General features: G+C 53.0%; 1 protein-coding gene across 1 annotated transcript; it reads left to right on the top strand.

Annotated features, from left to right (window-relative positions):
• Nucleotides 1–218: 218 nt before the first annotated feature.
• On the top strand, nucleotides 219–13629 carry ASTL (astacin like metalloendopeptidase; the record flags this gene model as incomplete). Its single annotated transcript, XM_014791577.2, has 8 exons — nucleotides 219–423; nucleotides 2224–2285; nucleotides 3808–3898; nucleotides 4328–4445; nucleotides 5228–5409; nucleotides 7829–7910; nucleotides 8009–8163; nucleotides 13071–13629. Coding segments are annotated over 8 exons (1389 nt in total), but the record flags the coding sequence as incomplete, so codon positions are not given.
• Nucleotides 13630–15207: the final 1578 nt, after the last annotated feature.

Genomic DNA, 15207 nt, shown 5'->3' with positions numbered 1-15207 from the left:
CTCCTTCCTGCTCACTGCCCTACCTCATACACACCCAGATGCTCAGAGCATGGGGATGCCTTTTGGAGCCCAGTGTTGGTCCTGATAAGAGAGCTTCCTCCAAGTCATCTGGGCCTTGGCACCAGCTGGGGCTGAGAGGGGAGGCTCCCAGGGCTCTTTGCTGGAGGCCTCCCTTTGTGAAGGGCCTGGGTCTTGCGGTCTGACACCCCACCCCCACCCCATGTCCTGTCGTCCTGTCTCACCAATGGGGACACTTCGGGTACCGGTGCGTATGCACCTCTCTTTCTGGGCCAGGTTTGATCCTAGGAGCACCCTCAGCCTCCGGCTGCTCAGGAGCCTGTGGGCTCAGCTTCTCAGAAGGCCTCCTCACCCCTGAGGGGACCCAGACATCTTGGGACAAGGACATCCCTGCGATTAACCAAGGTGAGGACACTGTGTCTTCTCGTGGGGTAGAGGAGGTTTAAAATTGTCCGTGTAGTGGTGAAGGCCATGCTGAGTGCTCAGATGAGCAGAAGAAGCCAGGAGAAAACATGCCAACTCACTCAGTGGGCTCTCGGTGAGCAGGAGTTCTGTGGGAAACCTCTTCAAAGTCTATTTTTCTGTATCATCGCTGCTGGGTTATTCTATAAGAAGGAAGAAAAGTGTAGAGTTTTAAAGATGGCCTGATGTAATTATTGGTCTGGGGTGGGGCCCCCCCAAGTCTGGTGTTGAGCCAAGTCATTAGTGGCTGCTTGGAAACAGGTCGCCACCTGGTGCGGGACGGTGTGCAGGTGTGAGGGTACGGGGCCAGAGAAGCACGAGGCTCAGGGCCTGCCTGTCAGGGGGTCTCGGCTGAAGAATGAGAAAGGATAGAGGTCCTGGGACAGAGCTGGTAGAAACAGACTGGGGTGCAGATGTTGGAGCTGAAGATGGGGGGTGGGGAGGACCTTGCCCTGGGGGATGGGAAGCTGCTGGATGTGGGGATGTGGTAGCCACTGTGCGGTCTGCCTGTCTCTCTCTCCTCGGAGCCCCAGCACTGCTGAGCGTGAGCTGGCAAGATGCCACCTTTGGGTCACTATGACTGGTCTGGAGGTAGCCAGAACCCATCTGAGGCTTCCCTGGCATTGATTTTCAGCGGCCAGGGAGGACACTCTCAGCTAGGGCTGCTGGTGGCCCAGCAGCCATCCCTGAGCCTCTGAATAGCAGTCGCTGATGCCCTTTCCCGGGAAGCATGCCCTCCCCAGCTGCTGCGAATGTTGGCTGCTAAGGCCTCACAGCTGAAGGCCCTCATCTAGGGACGCCTACACCGTCCCCTGCCTGGGGTGGCCCACAGTGCCTTATAATACAGGACACGGGCCTGGTCCCCTGCCTCAAGGTGGGACGAGGCTGTGGTGCCATTTGGGGTCTGGAGCTCCCTGGGATCAGGCTGAGGCTACGCTCCAGCTGAGCCCCGTTCTTCCCCAGCGCTCTCCAGCGTTGCTCACTCCCACAGTGGAGCACTTGCAGATGGCTCCCCGGCTCAGGTTCTGCTTCCTCCGAACCCAACCCAAGGCACCTCCAGGGTGTCCAGAGCTCTTCTAAGATTCCTTGTGGGGCTGATATCCTAGTAAAGAGGCTGGGAAAAAGGGCTGCCAGCTGTGGCAGAACACGACGTTGGAGAGAGGAGAAGCAGAGACAAGCCGAGATGGGGAGGGAAGCGGGGAGAGGGGGAGAGCCGGGCTCGCAGGGGCCAGTACTCATCTCCTATGGTGGTGCCAGGTGGAATTTCTGTCACCTGCCACTGCGAGGGTCCTGAATATCACACAGATGGGTAGGAATTAGATGGGGATGAGGTGGGTCAGGAGAGCCCAGGGCATGTTCTGAGAGGAGTGTGGCTTGGGCTGGAGTGGGGATGGAGACAGCTGGAAGCAAAGGCTGCTTTCTGACAGCAGAGGGCCTCGCGCTGGAGCGAGGAGTTGGGACTGGACTGTGTGGGTCGTGGAGCTGTGGATTGTAATTGAGCAGGGGAAGGATGTGATTAGGCTGAGAAGCACCACACAGCTTTGTAGACTGGGACTCAGAGGGGCCGTGTGACTTGCCTGAGGCCACACAGCCTCAGACCCCAGGGAAGCTCGAGCTCCAGAGTTAGAGGAGGGACAGACCCTGGGGTTGCTTGGCTTGTCAGCCAAGGCCTCCACTGGACCTGTCTGTAGAGTCTGTGTTCTGGGGGCATGGGCCCACACACATCCCTCCCTCCCTTCCCAGGCCTCATCCCAGAGGAAACCCCGGAGAGCGGCTTTCTCGTTGAGGGGGACATCCTCCGGCCGGTGAGTGTGAGCGCGCACACACGTGGCTGTAAATGATCTCACAAGGTAGTGTGAGAGGCCTTTGAGCCCACCCCCAGGCATCATGGGGGTGTGACATGTGAGGGATCCATCTTTGTTGCTCATAGCTTGATAGCACCTGTTCTTGCTAAAGTCAGAGCGAATGTTCTATTAGGAAAAAGCCAGCCTGAATGCTAAGGGAGGGTACCATCTGGAGTAGTGGCAGCAGTCAGCCCGGGAGAGCTCCCTGAAGGAGGGGGTTTGAACTCTCAAGACCCAACTTGGTACCCTGCCCAGGGGAGGTGCTTGGGAAGTCTTGGGATGAAAGGAGAGATGAGCACAGGTTGGCAGAATGGCTAGCGGGGCTGTAGGGAGGTGTGGTAGTGATGATCTGGGGAAGACAGAACAAGGAGTAATGCAGACCCCATCCTGGCAGGGGCTGAGGGGCGGAGTCAGAAAGGGAGCAGGCTGCATGGGAGTTGGGGCCACTTGCCAGCGGAGAAGGGAACACACTGTTCAGGAGATCAGTGCTATCTTTTAGGAGACTGGGGATGGTAGGAGGCTCCTGACTAGGATAGTGACCCGGTGACAGCAAGAATGTTCTGTGGATTGGAGGCCACCCGCTGATGGCGCAGCATGAGGCTGACTGGAGAGCCAAAGGCTGGCCCGGGGCTGGGCAGGAACCCCAGGGGCAGGGCGAGGACCCTGTTCCCTATTACCCAGTGAGGGCAGGGGGTACGAGCAGAACCCAGTCAAGCCTTTGGTAGCCGGTGGGGCAAGGCCTGCTGGTGCGCTGTGAAGCCTACGCTTCAAAGAGTTTTGGTGGCAGAAGAATGGAGAAAGGGGTGTTGCCTTAGAATTAGCCCGAGGAGGACCTTGTCCCCCTTTCCACCCGCACATTCAGGGAAGCTCGGCGAGCTGGAGAAGGTGCGCTGTCAAAGTGCTCACTGGGGCTCTCGGGGGAGCTCTGAGCCCTTCTGAGCTGGGCCACCCTGGGGTGCTGGGGCTCCTAGCCAACCTCTGTAGGGACGAGTATTTTGTTTATTGTTTTTTGATTTGTTTAGTTTTTGTTTTGTTTAGAATAAGTTGCAAGTTCTGTATTATACAGAACAAAGGGGTGTGTTGTGCACCGTAATTCACGCAGCTGGCCCGCTGACTTCCCACACTTCTATCCCATTTCTTTCTTTTTTTTCTTTTTTTTTGGTGAGGAAGATTGGCCCTGGGCTAACGTCTGTGCCCATCTTCCTCTACTTTATATGTGGGATGCCACCACAGCATGGCTTGATAAGCGGTGTGTAGGTCTGCGCCCACGATCCGAACCCACGAACCCTGGGCCACCGAACTGCGCAGACTTAACCGCTATGCCACTGGGCTGGCCCCTCTATCTCATTTCTAATGGCCTCCCACCCTCACATACCTGGGGCCTGCGTCTCACATCCCTAGGCCTCTTGTGGCCTGAGGTGTGGCATCCTTGGGGGCAGGAAGCTTGGGTAGCCTGGTTCCCTGAGCTGCCCCCTCTCCTCAGAGTCCCTTCCAGCTGTTGTCAGCTTCCAGCAACAAGTGGCCCAAGAATGACGGGGTTGTGGAGGTCCCCTTCCTGCTCTCCAGCAAGTACGGTGAGTGAGCATGCAGGCCTCCCTCACTGCCCCAGCCCCTTGGTCCCAGTGCAGCCTGGGCTCCCCTCTGGGTTTTTCCCCTCTTCCTCACCACCCCCCCTCCACCATCACCACCCATTCCTATTCCCGAGGGCCTTCTGAGCTGGGAGGGTTAAATCCTGGAAGAGCGGATGGGGAAGGTACATCTAGCGACTATCTGATCCATTCTGAGACCAAATGGGCCAGAGGACAGTGACCTACCCAAGGTCACACAGCGGGGTCTGTCTGGAGCCCAGCTTTCTTCCCCAGCACTATCACGCTGCCCTTTCTTGATGTTCCATCCTGGGAGAGTGATGTGAAGCTCAGGTCCCCGTCCCACGGCAGACTTCAAGGGGTCACGAGGGCTCTGGGGGCTTGGCTGGGGGTTCAGCCGAGGTGTCTCCTCCCCAGACAAGCCCAGCCGCGAGGTCATCCTGGAGGCGTTTGCCGAGTTTGAACGCTTCACGTGCATCAGGTTTGTCACCTACCAGGGCCAGAGGGACTTCATTTCCATCATCCCCATGTCTGGGTAAGTGCTCCTGGGCTGCGTGTGTGTGTGTGTGTGTGTGTGTATGTATGTGCGTGCGCAAGGTGAGTTCCTCAGCTTTCTTCTGAGCTCAGCCTGGCATTACCTAAGCCATTGTCTAAAACTTCTCTCTGGGCCTGTCCTCCCGGGTCCAAAGTCCCCCTGCCCACCCTGAGTGGTTTGCCCAATCTGAGCCTGACCTATAAACACTCAGGGCAGAAGGCCGGGCAGACGAGGGGAATTAGAGCCTTGACCTTCCTTGACGAAGCCCTCATCTCTGGGGAGACTTCATGGTCTTGTAAACGAGTGCAGGTTTTGTGGGACAGACCTGGCCTCGGATCCGGTTTCCACAGTGCGGGAGCTGCCTGAATTTGTGCAAGGCCCTTAACTTCTGAGGCTCTTCTGCCATCTCTCTGAGATGGGGATAGTTGGCAATACCTATTTCCTAGCTTGTTAGGGGCCTCAGATAATGTGTGTGAAGCTTTGACTCAGGGATCCCCACCTGGGTATGTTCACTTAATGAGCTGCTTCTGATACCGACTTGAATCAGTTCCGACCTCCTCCTGCAGCCCAGGCTGGTAATGGGGTCCCAGTACACCCATGTCACAGAGGGTCAGGCAGTGAAGGGACTTGGGAACAGCAAACCTGGGCCTAGAGTCCAGGGTGGGGACTATCTGTTGGTGCTCATTCATCCCGGGACTTGCGGGGAGGGGGAAGGGGCCTGGGTCTGCTCTGGCTCTTTCCGGGCCGGTGCCCACCCCGCTCTCTCTCTCATGGGCCTGTAGGTGCTTCTCTGGTGTGGGACGCAGTGGAGGGATGCAGGTGGTATCCTTGGCACCCACCTGTCTCCAGAGGGGCCCAGGCATTGTCCTGCATGAGCTCATGCACGTGCTGGGCTTCTGGCATGAGCATGCACGGGCTGACCGGGACCGCTATATCCGTGTCAACTGGAATGAGATCCTCCCAGGTAAGCCGGGTCGTGCACAGGTCAGGCTGGGCCCAGGGGTCCTGGGGAGAGAGGGCAGCAGGAGTGGGCCGGGGCCTGAGCAGTTGCCTGGCCATTTGGGCGAGGTTGGCCATCTTCCCCCTGACCACCTGCTTGTCTCCCGTGGGGAAGGTGGGGTTCCTGCTTCTCTCAGAGACCTGGAGAGTAGTCTAGGTGCTGCTGCTCTGGGCTCCAAGCCTTCACCTGCCCACCCACAGTCACGCGTGTGCTAGGGCGATGCCGTTTGCTTTGTCGCATTTCTCCCCCCGTCACCGCCACTTACCTGAGGATGGGGTTGGTGGTATCTTGTGACCTTGCTCAATGTGCACTCAACTAGAGTCCCTCATGCGCCAGATACTGCTGTGTGGGGTGGGGGCAGGGACTGTGTTCCAGCTGCAGGGGCTAAGCTAAGACAGAAGCCCTGGAGATGGTAGGCTGTGTGTGCCCAGTGCCAGCCGGAGGGGGCTGCGGGTAGCACTGAGGGGTTCGGGGCCTGTGAGATGGGCACTGGTGGGCATGTGGGACAGAGGAAGCACAGGAAGACCATGATTCAGGAGGTGAGAGGAGTAGGACAACTGCTTCCTGAGGGAGGGGAGCAGAGGAGCTGCATGATCAGGAGTTTGGTTTGGGGTCAGGGAGCGGAGGGGGAGGAGTTGGAAAGCTTCCTGCAAGCAGAGGGCTGGGTGCTGCCGATGCCGTGCTTAGCCAGGTGAAACGGCTGGGGAGGGGGCCCAAGCAGACCAGCACGCAGGGAGCCCCCAGAGAAAGGGGTGCTTTGAGGGACATGGGTAGCCCCTTATAACGGGATAGGGGATGGAGAGCGAGATCAGAGATTAGTCTAGGGACGTGGGGGCGAGGGGTGATAGTGACTCTGTACCCTGAAAATAGAGATGATAATCCTTCCAAGTGCTCATGGAATACTTGTGAAAACTTACCAGATGATAGCCATAAACTTCAAATTTGAAAAAGTGGAGTTAATACAAACGTTCTGATCACGATGTAAAGTAAAAAGTAGAAACTAATAACAAATCAAAATCAAAAACTTCATCCACTTGGGAATTAAACAACAAACCTCTTAGCTCTGGGTTAAGAAATTGCAGGAATTCTTAAAAAAAAAAAAAAAAAAGAGTATTCACACAGAACCAGTGGCTCACAGCTAAAGCAGTGCTCAGGGAAAATGTATAGACTTAAATACTTATATCAGCAAATAGAACAAATTAAGCATTTCAATCCAAGTTAAGAAAAAATCAAGGAAAGCAGGAGGGAATTAATGAAGGTAAAAGCAGAAATTAATGCGTTAGAAAACAAACAGCCCTAATAAACTCACAAGCTGTTTTCTTAATATAACACAGGTCAAAACATTCAGCTCCCTTAATGGAAAACACTGCTTAAGAATGGAGAAAAATGAGATTGTGTTTGTATTTAGTGAATGCACAGAACAAACCCTGTGAGGATATACAAACTGATAACAGTAACTAGCTGAGGGTGGGGAGGTGGGAACTTGAAGGGGGATGGAGCGGGAGACGTTATATATTGGTTAACATTTTTTGATTTTTGAACCAGGTGAATATATTGCCTATTCAAAATTAGGTTCAGTAACTCAAGGGTTTTTAAAAGGAAGAGAGAAGCATTCTCTAGGGGCAGGTACTTCGGGCAGGTGATGGCGTAGCAATGCCATTTGACTAGTGGTGAGGAGGCTGCTGGTGCCCGTGGGGAGAGTGTGGAAGGGTCCGGCTGGGCCTGGGGGTGTTGGGGGGGCAAAGACGGAGGTGCAGCTCGTCTTTCAGAGGCTCACTGTGAGGGCAGTAGAGAAGTTGGGGGAGGGAACCCTGCCCCTCCCGGGCCTGGAGGGCCCAGGTGACAGGGAGAAGCGCGTGTTCTGGCCGATGGGGGAGTGCTGGACTCCAAACCTGGGGGTGGGTGCTGCTGGCCCGAGGCAGGAACAACAAGATGGGCTTGCTGCTGGGGACTGGGCGTTCACCACAGCAGGTGACGGCCTAGCAGGTCTCGAAAGCCCAGTTGAGGAGTAGTACTTCATCTCACAGGCAGGGGGCATCCAAGCTTTCACTTCTGAGCAGCGTGGAAGCTGTAGGATAGTCTCACACCAGGTGAGCTTGAGAGGAGGGGACGACTCTCAGGAAGCAATGGTGGGCCAGCCACAAGGTCTCTGCGCTTCGACATCAGCTGGGGGTCTGGAGCTGTCCCGGGGCAGGGGAGGAAAAGGCAGTGAAGGCATGAAGAAGAGGGGCACCAGGGGAGGGCAGTGCAGGAGGAAGCCCGTTTGGCCCCCTCAGCTTAGGTGGCTTATGAGTTCTCAGAAGTCCCTATCGCCCTCCCTGCCCCTCCACCTGCTCCGCCACCCCACTGGCCCCCTTTCCCCCATTGCCAAATATTTTTTCAGGCTTTGAAATCAACTTCATCAAATCTCGGAACAGCAACATGCTGGTGCCCTATGACTACTCATCAGTGATGCACTATGGGAGGTGAGGACCCCTTTCCGTTTCTTCCTTCCCTCTGCACTGCCTTGCCAGCCCCCCCCGCCCCGTGATCCGGACTCAGGCTGTCACCTGCTGGGTTTCAGGCTTGCCTTCAGTCGGCGCGGGCTGCCCACCATCACGCCGCTCTGGGCCCCCAGTGTCCACATTGGCCAGCGATGGAATCTCAGCACCTCGGACATCACACGGGTCCTCAGGCTTTATGACTGCAGCCCGAGTGGCCACAGCCCCCGTGGGAAAGGTGAGTGACGGGGGGCAGAGTGATCTGAAGAACCTGGAGAAGGCTGCTGTGTTGAGGTGCGTCGACGAGGGTGAGGTGGTGACGAGGCTGCAGCAGGGAGCAGGGCGAGATCACCAGGGGCTCGCCACAAGAGATAGAGAAAAAGCACTTGAAAAAAGTTAAGACTCACTATGATCAAAAATTCTTAGCAAATAGGAATAGAGGTCACTTTCTTAATCTTAACATGGGTATCTACCAAAAACCCAGAGCAAAAATCATTTTTTAATGTCAAAATATTAAAATCAGGAGCAAAACAAGTTTTTCCACTACTGTTCCCTCTATTCAACACCGTAGTGAAGGTCTTGGCCATGGTGCTACGGCAAGAAAAAGAAATTAAAATCTGAGGATTGGGAAGGAAGCCCAAACTGTCACTCTTCATAGTTGCATTGAAAACAACAAAATCTATAAATTACTAGAACTGATAAGAATTTTAAAAGGTAGACATAATTAGTATATAAAAATCAATTGTATTTCTGTATATCAATAGAAAACATAATTTTTAGAAAAGATACCATTATAATAGCGATAATAAAAATAAGGTCCCAAGGAATAAATCTGACAGAAACAGTATAAACTCTATGGAAAATTAACCTTTATTAAAATAATTAAAGATACTTAAATACATAAAGATATATATCATATTTGTTAATAGGAAGACAATGTGAAAATGTCAATTCTCCCCAAACTGATCTATAGATTCTATAAGTTTCCACTAAGAAATCCCAATGAGTTTTTTGACAATCTTGATAAGGTGATTCTAAAACTTATATAAAACATGAAAAGCCAATAATAGCCAAGACACTCCCGAAGAAAAATAAAGTAGAGGGACTTGCCCTAGCAGATATCAAGATATACAGTTTATAAAATGTCTTCATATAAATGCATAACATAAAATGTATACATGCATGTGCCTTTATATATATGGATATAAAATGTACAGCATATAAAATGTCTTTATAAATGTATAGCATTGGTGCAGGGATAGACAATTGCTCGCTGAAACAGAATGGAGAGTCCAGAAATGAATCCTACTCAGAAGTGGAACCTTGATAAGGGGTCACTAGGGAGAGAGGAGACTAGCTATGAAATGGCTCTAAGACAACTAGTTCTCCATTTAAAAAAATGAATTCCTAACTCACGCACAAATAAATTCCAGATGTATACAAGACTTACATGTAAGCAGAAAAGCTTTAAAACTTCTAGAAGCAAACATAGTAAAATATCTTCATGACCTTGGGACAGGTAAAGATTTCTTAATAAGACACAACACAAACCATAAAACTGGGAAGATTCATAAATCCAACTACATTAACCATAATAACTACTATTTATCAAAAGACATAAAAGTGAAAATACAAGTTACAAATCAAGATAATTTTTACAACACATAAATAATCATATCCAAAATATCTAAACAACTTCTACATGTTAATGAGAAAAAGATAAACCACAAAATAGAAAAATGGGCAGGAGACTCAAGTATCTCACAGAAGAAACCAAATGGGGACTAAACACAAGCCCTTCAACTCATTAGTAATGGAGGAAGTGCTAATGAAGACTACAATACCGTTTTACACCCCTAAATTGGCAGAAATTTAAAAGCCCGAAAATACCAAATACTAGTAAGAATATGGAGCCACAATAACATTCATACCCTGCTGACAGGAGTGTAAATTGCTGCAACCACTTTGGAAAACAATTTGACCTCTCGTAAAGTTGTGCCGACCCTATGCCCCAGATCCTACTCCTAGGTCATCTTGCACGTGAGAACCCCCAACCCAGCCCTGGGTAATCACTAATCTACTCTCTGTCTCAATAGGTTTGCCTACTCTGCACATTTCATATAAACGGAATCATACAATATGAGATCTTTCGTGTCTGGCTTCGTTCACTTAGCATACTGTTTTCAAGGTTTGTCGGTGTTGTAGCATGTGTCAGCACTTCGTTCTTTTTTATTGTTGAATGACATTCCATTGTATGTATATATCACACCTTTTTTTTATTCATTCATCAGCTGAAGGATATTTGGGTTCTTTCTAATTTTTGGCTATTGTGAATAACGCGACTATGAACATTCATGCACAAGATTTTATGTGGGTGTGTTTTCTTTTCCTTTGGGTATAGACTTAGGAGTGGAATTGCTGGGTCTTCTAGTAAATCCATATTTAACTGCTAAATTGTTTTCCAGATTGGCTGCACCATTTTTCATTCCTACCAGCAGTGTATGAGGGTTCCAATTTCTCCACACCCTTGCCAACACTTGGTATTATCTATTTTGATTATAACCATCCTAAGTGAGTGTGAAGTGGTATCTCATTGTAGTTTTTTTTTTTTTTTTTTTTGGTGAGGAAGATTAGCCCTGAGCTAACATCTGTTGCCAATCCTCCTCTTTTTTGCTGAGGAAGATTGGCCCTGGGCTAACATCCGTGCCCATCTTCCTCTACTTTATATGTGAGACGCCTCCCACAGCATGGCTTGATAGTTGGTGTTTAGGTCTGCGCTTGGGATCCAAACCTGTGAACCCTGCTGAAGCAGAGCACACGAACTTAACCACTACGCCAGCAGACTGGCCCTTCATTGTAGTTTTTTTTTTTTTTTTTGGTGAGGAAGATTGGCCCTGAGCTAACATCTGTTGCCAATCTTGAGGAAGATTGTCCCTGAGCTAACATCCACACCAATCTTCCTCTATTTTGTATATAGGACGCTGCCACAGCATGGCTTGATGAGTGGTGTATAGGTCCGTGCCCAGATCCAAACCTATGAACCCTGGGCTGCCGAAGCGGAGCATGTAAACTTATCCACTATGCCACCAGGCCAGCGCCCCCTCATTGTAGTTTTGATTTGCATTTCCCTGATGACTAATGATATTGAACACCTTCTCATGTGCTTATTGGCCATTTATGTATCTTCTTTGGAGAAATGTCTGTTCAGATCCTTTGCCTGCTTTTCAGTTGGGTTGTCTTTTCATTGCTGAGTTGTAAGGGTTCTTTATATATTCTAGATACATGTCCCTTATCAGATATACCACTGGGAAATATTTTCTTACATTCTATGGGTTGTTTTTATGCTTTCTTAACGGTGTCCTTTGAATACAAACATTCTTAATTTTGGTGATGTCCAACTTACCTATTTTTTCTTTTATCGCTGTGCTTTTGGTGTCACATCTAAGGCTTTGCCTAACCCAAGGTCATGAAGATTTAATCCTATGTCTTTTGCATGTGACTATCCAGTTGTTCCAGCAGTCTTTCTTAGACTCTTTCCCATACATAATATCAAATATTACATACCCTTTTTTAGTTAAAGAATAGGAGATGATATGGCAAGAGCTTTGTGGGTAACTATCCTAGAGGTTTGACTATCACGAGGAACAGAATTGGGAGGTCGCTGGAAGGGGCTGTGGGTCAAGAGAAGGTTTATCAAGATGGCAGACATGTGAGCCCGTCTGGATGCCGAAATGACCCAATGGAGAAGGAGAAAGGGTGGATTCAGGGGGCAGAGGGAAGAATATCGAGAACATTTGAGGAGGAGCTGCCCTTGGTGGGAGCTGAGGAGCTTCCTCAGACCTAATGGGAAGGAAGACAGACAGATTCTTGCATGGGAATCGTGCAACGTGCAGATGAAGGGGCTTCTGTCTGAGGGCTTCGATTGCATAAAGAGTGAGGTGAGGCTGGGGAGAAGGGGATGGGTGTGAAGGAGAGGATGTGAGGCTGCTGACTGGAGAGCAGGTGAGGAAACCTGTGAGAGACACACGGCGGGGCTGCGGGTGGTGCTGGGGCAGCTGGCTGCCCAGGTGGAGGCATCTTGCAGTACGTCGGTGACTTGGTCCTCCAGGGGTGGGGTTTTGTAGGCAGGTCTGACAGACGGGGAGGCACTTGAGAATGTCTCCAAAGGAGTGACTGCAATGAAGGCTGTGGAGCCCAAGCCAGGTGAGGAGAGTGGTCTGGAAGTGAGGAGCTTGGAGCCAGAAGACATGGGAGTCCGTGGGCTCAGTGGGGCTGCAGAACCGTGATACTTACTGAAGCGAGTGAGCAGGAGGCAGAGGCGGCCACTGTCCGAGTGGGCTGCCCGGACTGAGGCTTCAGCGGAGGTGGTTTCTGGTGCTGACCAGGTCCGGCGGGGGAGTGGGCTGTGAGGTCAGTGGGAAGGAGAAGAGTCGCTGGTTGAAGCACATCAGCTCAGATGGGTCAGTGTCAGTGGACGGCAGACTGGGCTCATCGCGAAGACGCTGGTGCGTGGGCAGGAGTGACAGGGCGGGGAGCAGCACTCAGGGTAGGGCAGTCCGGCCAGATAATGTGGGCCAAAAATGAAGAAGAGTTAAACATAGCGGGTGCAGCCACGGTCTGGGAGTGTCAGTGAAGAGCACGCGGGACCCGCCCCACCGAGGGCCTGGGGGCCAACAGTGCTCAGCCACGTCCTCCTGATGTCCTGGGTCTAGATAGAGCTGTAAGTGCAGGAAAAGTGCTTGAGGAGGCTTTGAAAACGGGGTGAGAGGGGGGGTGTTGCTGTGCAGAGAGCAGCCCCAGGAGGGGTTAGACAGTGCTAGATAGGGAGGTGGGTTGACCATCAGAGCAGCCTGGGGCGTGGGTGGGAGGTCACAGAAGATCCCAGTGGCCTGTCCTTCTGGTGCTGACCTCTGGGGCCAAGTGGGGAGGGAACGGGATGGCTCTTGGCCCTGGTCTCTAAGTGGGGGTTGGGAATTTTGGTCTTGAAGGTGTTTGGGCCGTGGCTTAGGGGCGTGGTGGGTTATCAGCCCATGAGCTGAGTTTGTATCGCTATTGAACAAAGCTGACGGCAGCTCCGGCTCTCGGCAGCTGGGCCACACATTTTCCTTCTGTGATGGTGGGACATGACCTCTCTTTCCTGCTCAGGGATCCAGGCCCACAGCTATGGTAGGAGCTCCACTCCTGCCTCTAGACCACCCCTGCAGCGGCTTCTGAAGGCATTGTTGGCGGAATCCAGGAGCCCTGACTCCAGTGGCCCCAGGGCTGGAGGTCCCCATGTTGCCGCAGGGCGTGGAGGGAGCCTACACGGGCAGGAGCCCCCTGCCCTGAGGAATTTCGGTGTGGAAGCCTCAGCAAGGCCACCTCAGACCCCAGCTTCCTCCTCAAGGTCAAGGCCTGGAGGAGGCGCTCCTGGTTTTGCTCTAGAGCGGTCCTGGCATGCCCAAGTACCCACTGTACCCCCAGCCCCATCTCTAGAAGCAGAAGACCAGCCAGCACCTATCCGGGCAGCTTTGGGGAACCCAGCTCTGCCAGGAGCCCGTGTACCTGGAAGTCACTTCAGGGGAATGCCCAGAGGTCGATCCTGTGGCTTCTATACCCAAGAGTGGGGAGGGCATCCTCTGCCCAGAGGAGCCAGGTAGCACAACCCTTGACCCCTCTGGGCAGCACCCCTGTCTCCTAGCCCCAATCGAGCCACCTTGTCTGAGGCCAGGCCTCGCCCTCTACCCCTTCCTTCCTCCTCATTTCCCAAGGGCTCCTGGACAGAGGAGCCCTCTGGGTCTGTGAGGGGAAGGCAGGCCTATTGGGGGATGCCTGGCTCTGCCTGCTCTTAACTTCTGCCCCAGCCCTGGAGGATGCCGGGAATGGGACGTGACATTCTCCAGGACTCGAGGGACAGAGGTCTAGAAGGGTGGAGCATAGGCAAGTTCCAGCCCTGAAAGCCCCTGGGAGCCCTCCTGTAGCTGAGGCCCAGCCCCTAGCATGGACTAACAGGGCGCTGCCCCCCTCCCTCTGGCCAGGCCTTGGGGGAGCCCTGTGGCTGGACCCTGGAAGTAGCCTTCTGTCCCTGATGTCTGAGTGCCAGGACTGTTGCCTTGCAGCTGTAGCCTCCAGCCCTGCTCTCCAAGAGGTTTCAGAGCCCACCGCCCTCTCCTGCAGCACAGGAAGACTCCAGCCACAGGGGTGTCACTCAGGGGAGAGGAGGAAGTGGGGGCCCTCCAAGACTACACAACAAAACTGGGCAAGAACGTGAGACCCTGAATGCAGGACTCTAAGCTCCTCTCCACTCCGAGTTGCTGCTTCCAGGAGCAGCCCCCTCCCCACCCTGGATTTGCCCAGAGGAGGCCCTAGAAGGTGGAAAGAGGCTGGAGGGGTCATCTTCCTTGTCTTCCTTCAGCCAAGCCCCATTCCTCCTCTTCTCGCTTCCTGGCTTCTCTGGTGAGGGCTGTTCCAGAAGCCAAGAAAGCCTCCAGGGGTGCCAGTGAGCAGCCAGGAGCCCCTCAGTGGTCCTGTTCGTGTGGCCGGTCAGAGGTCCAAGGAAGCCCTGCTGGGGGTGGGAGGGAGCAGGAGCCCGTGCCCTGTCCCAGTGGGGCCAGGCGCCTCAGACGTTTTGGGGGAAGGCAGAAATAAAGTTGGGTGCTTGCTCTGGGAGTCGGGTGCTGTGCTGTGCTGTGCTGACTACCTCACACGTGGGTGCCTTTAACCCTCCTGACGGCCCTGGGAGGGCCCTCAGGTGCTTATACCCACTTTCCAGAGGAGGAAACACTCTGGGCAGCAAATGGGCTTGCAAAGCACCGCTCGGGAGCAGCAGGGCAGGGCTGCGGCTTGGCCTCTGCCAACCTCCTTGGCTATGTCAGGGGACACGAGGGCACACGCATGGGGCGCTCGAGCCTCTGCCCTCAGTCTGACTGGGGTTTCAGTCTTGAGTCAAGGATTTTCTGAGACTGAACGGGGCCTGGTCTCGGGTGTTAGCATCAGGGAAGGATCATGGTGGCTGGGGGACACTGTCCCTCGTCTTGCCCCCAGACATGGGAGGAGGGTGTCTGAGGTGAGAGTGGGTGGGCTGGGGCCCTGGCTATGCTCCTAGCAGTGACAGCTCCCCTGGGAGATTCCCAAGCAAAGACTTGGGACCAACCCTGAGACAGTGCATGTCGTACCCCTGTTGATCGGAGAAATGAGTGTGACTGCCTCATGGCCTGTCGGTCTCAGAGCAGAACCAGGCCTCTGGCACTGGGCTGCCGTTTCCCGGTGGCCACACTGGGTCAGAGTAGGTGATGTCTTTGTG

This window comes from Ceratotherium simum, chromosome 40, assembly GCF_057802395.1.
Source record: "Ceratotherium simum simum isolate JZ-2026a chromosome 40, ASM5780239v1, whole genome shotgun sequence".
In the NCBI taxonomy this organism is placed as follows: Eukaryota; Metazoa; Chordata; class Mammalia; order Perissodactyla; family Rhinocerotidae; genus Ceratotherium; species Ceratotherium simum.
This window is presented reverse-complemented; position numbering and strand designations above follow the sequence as displayed.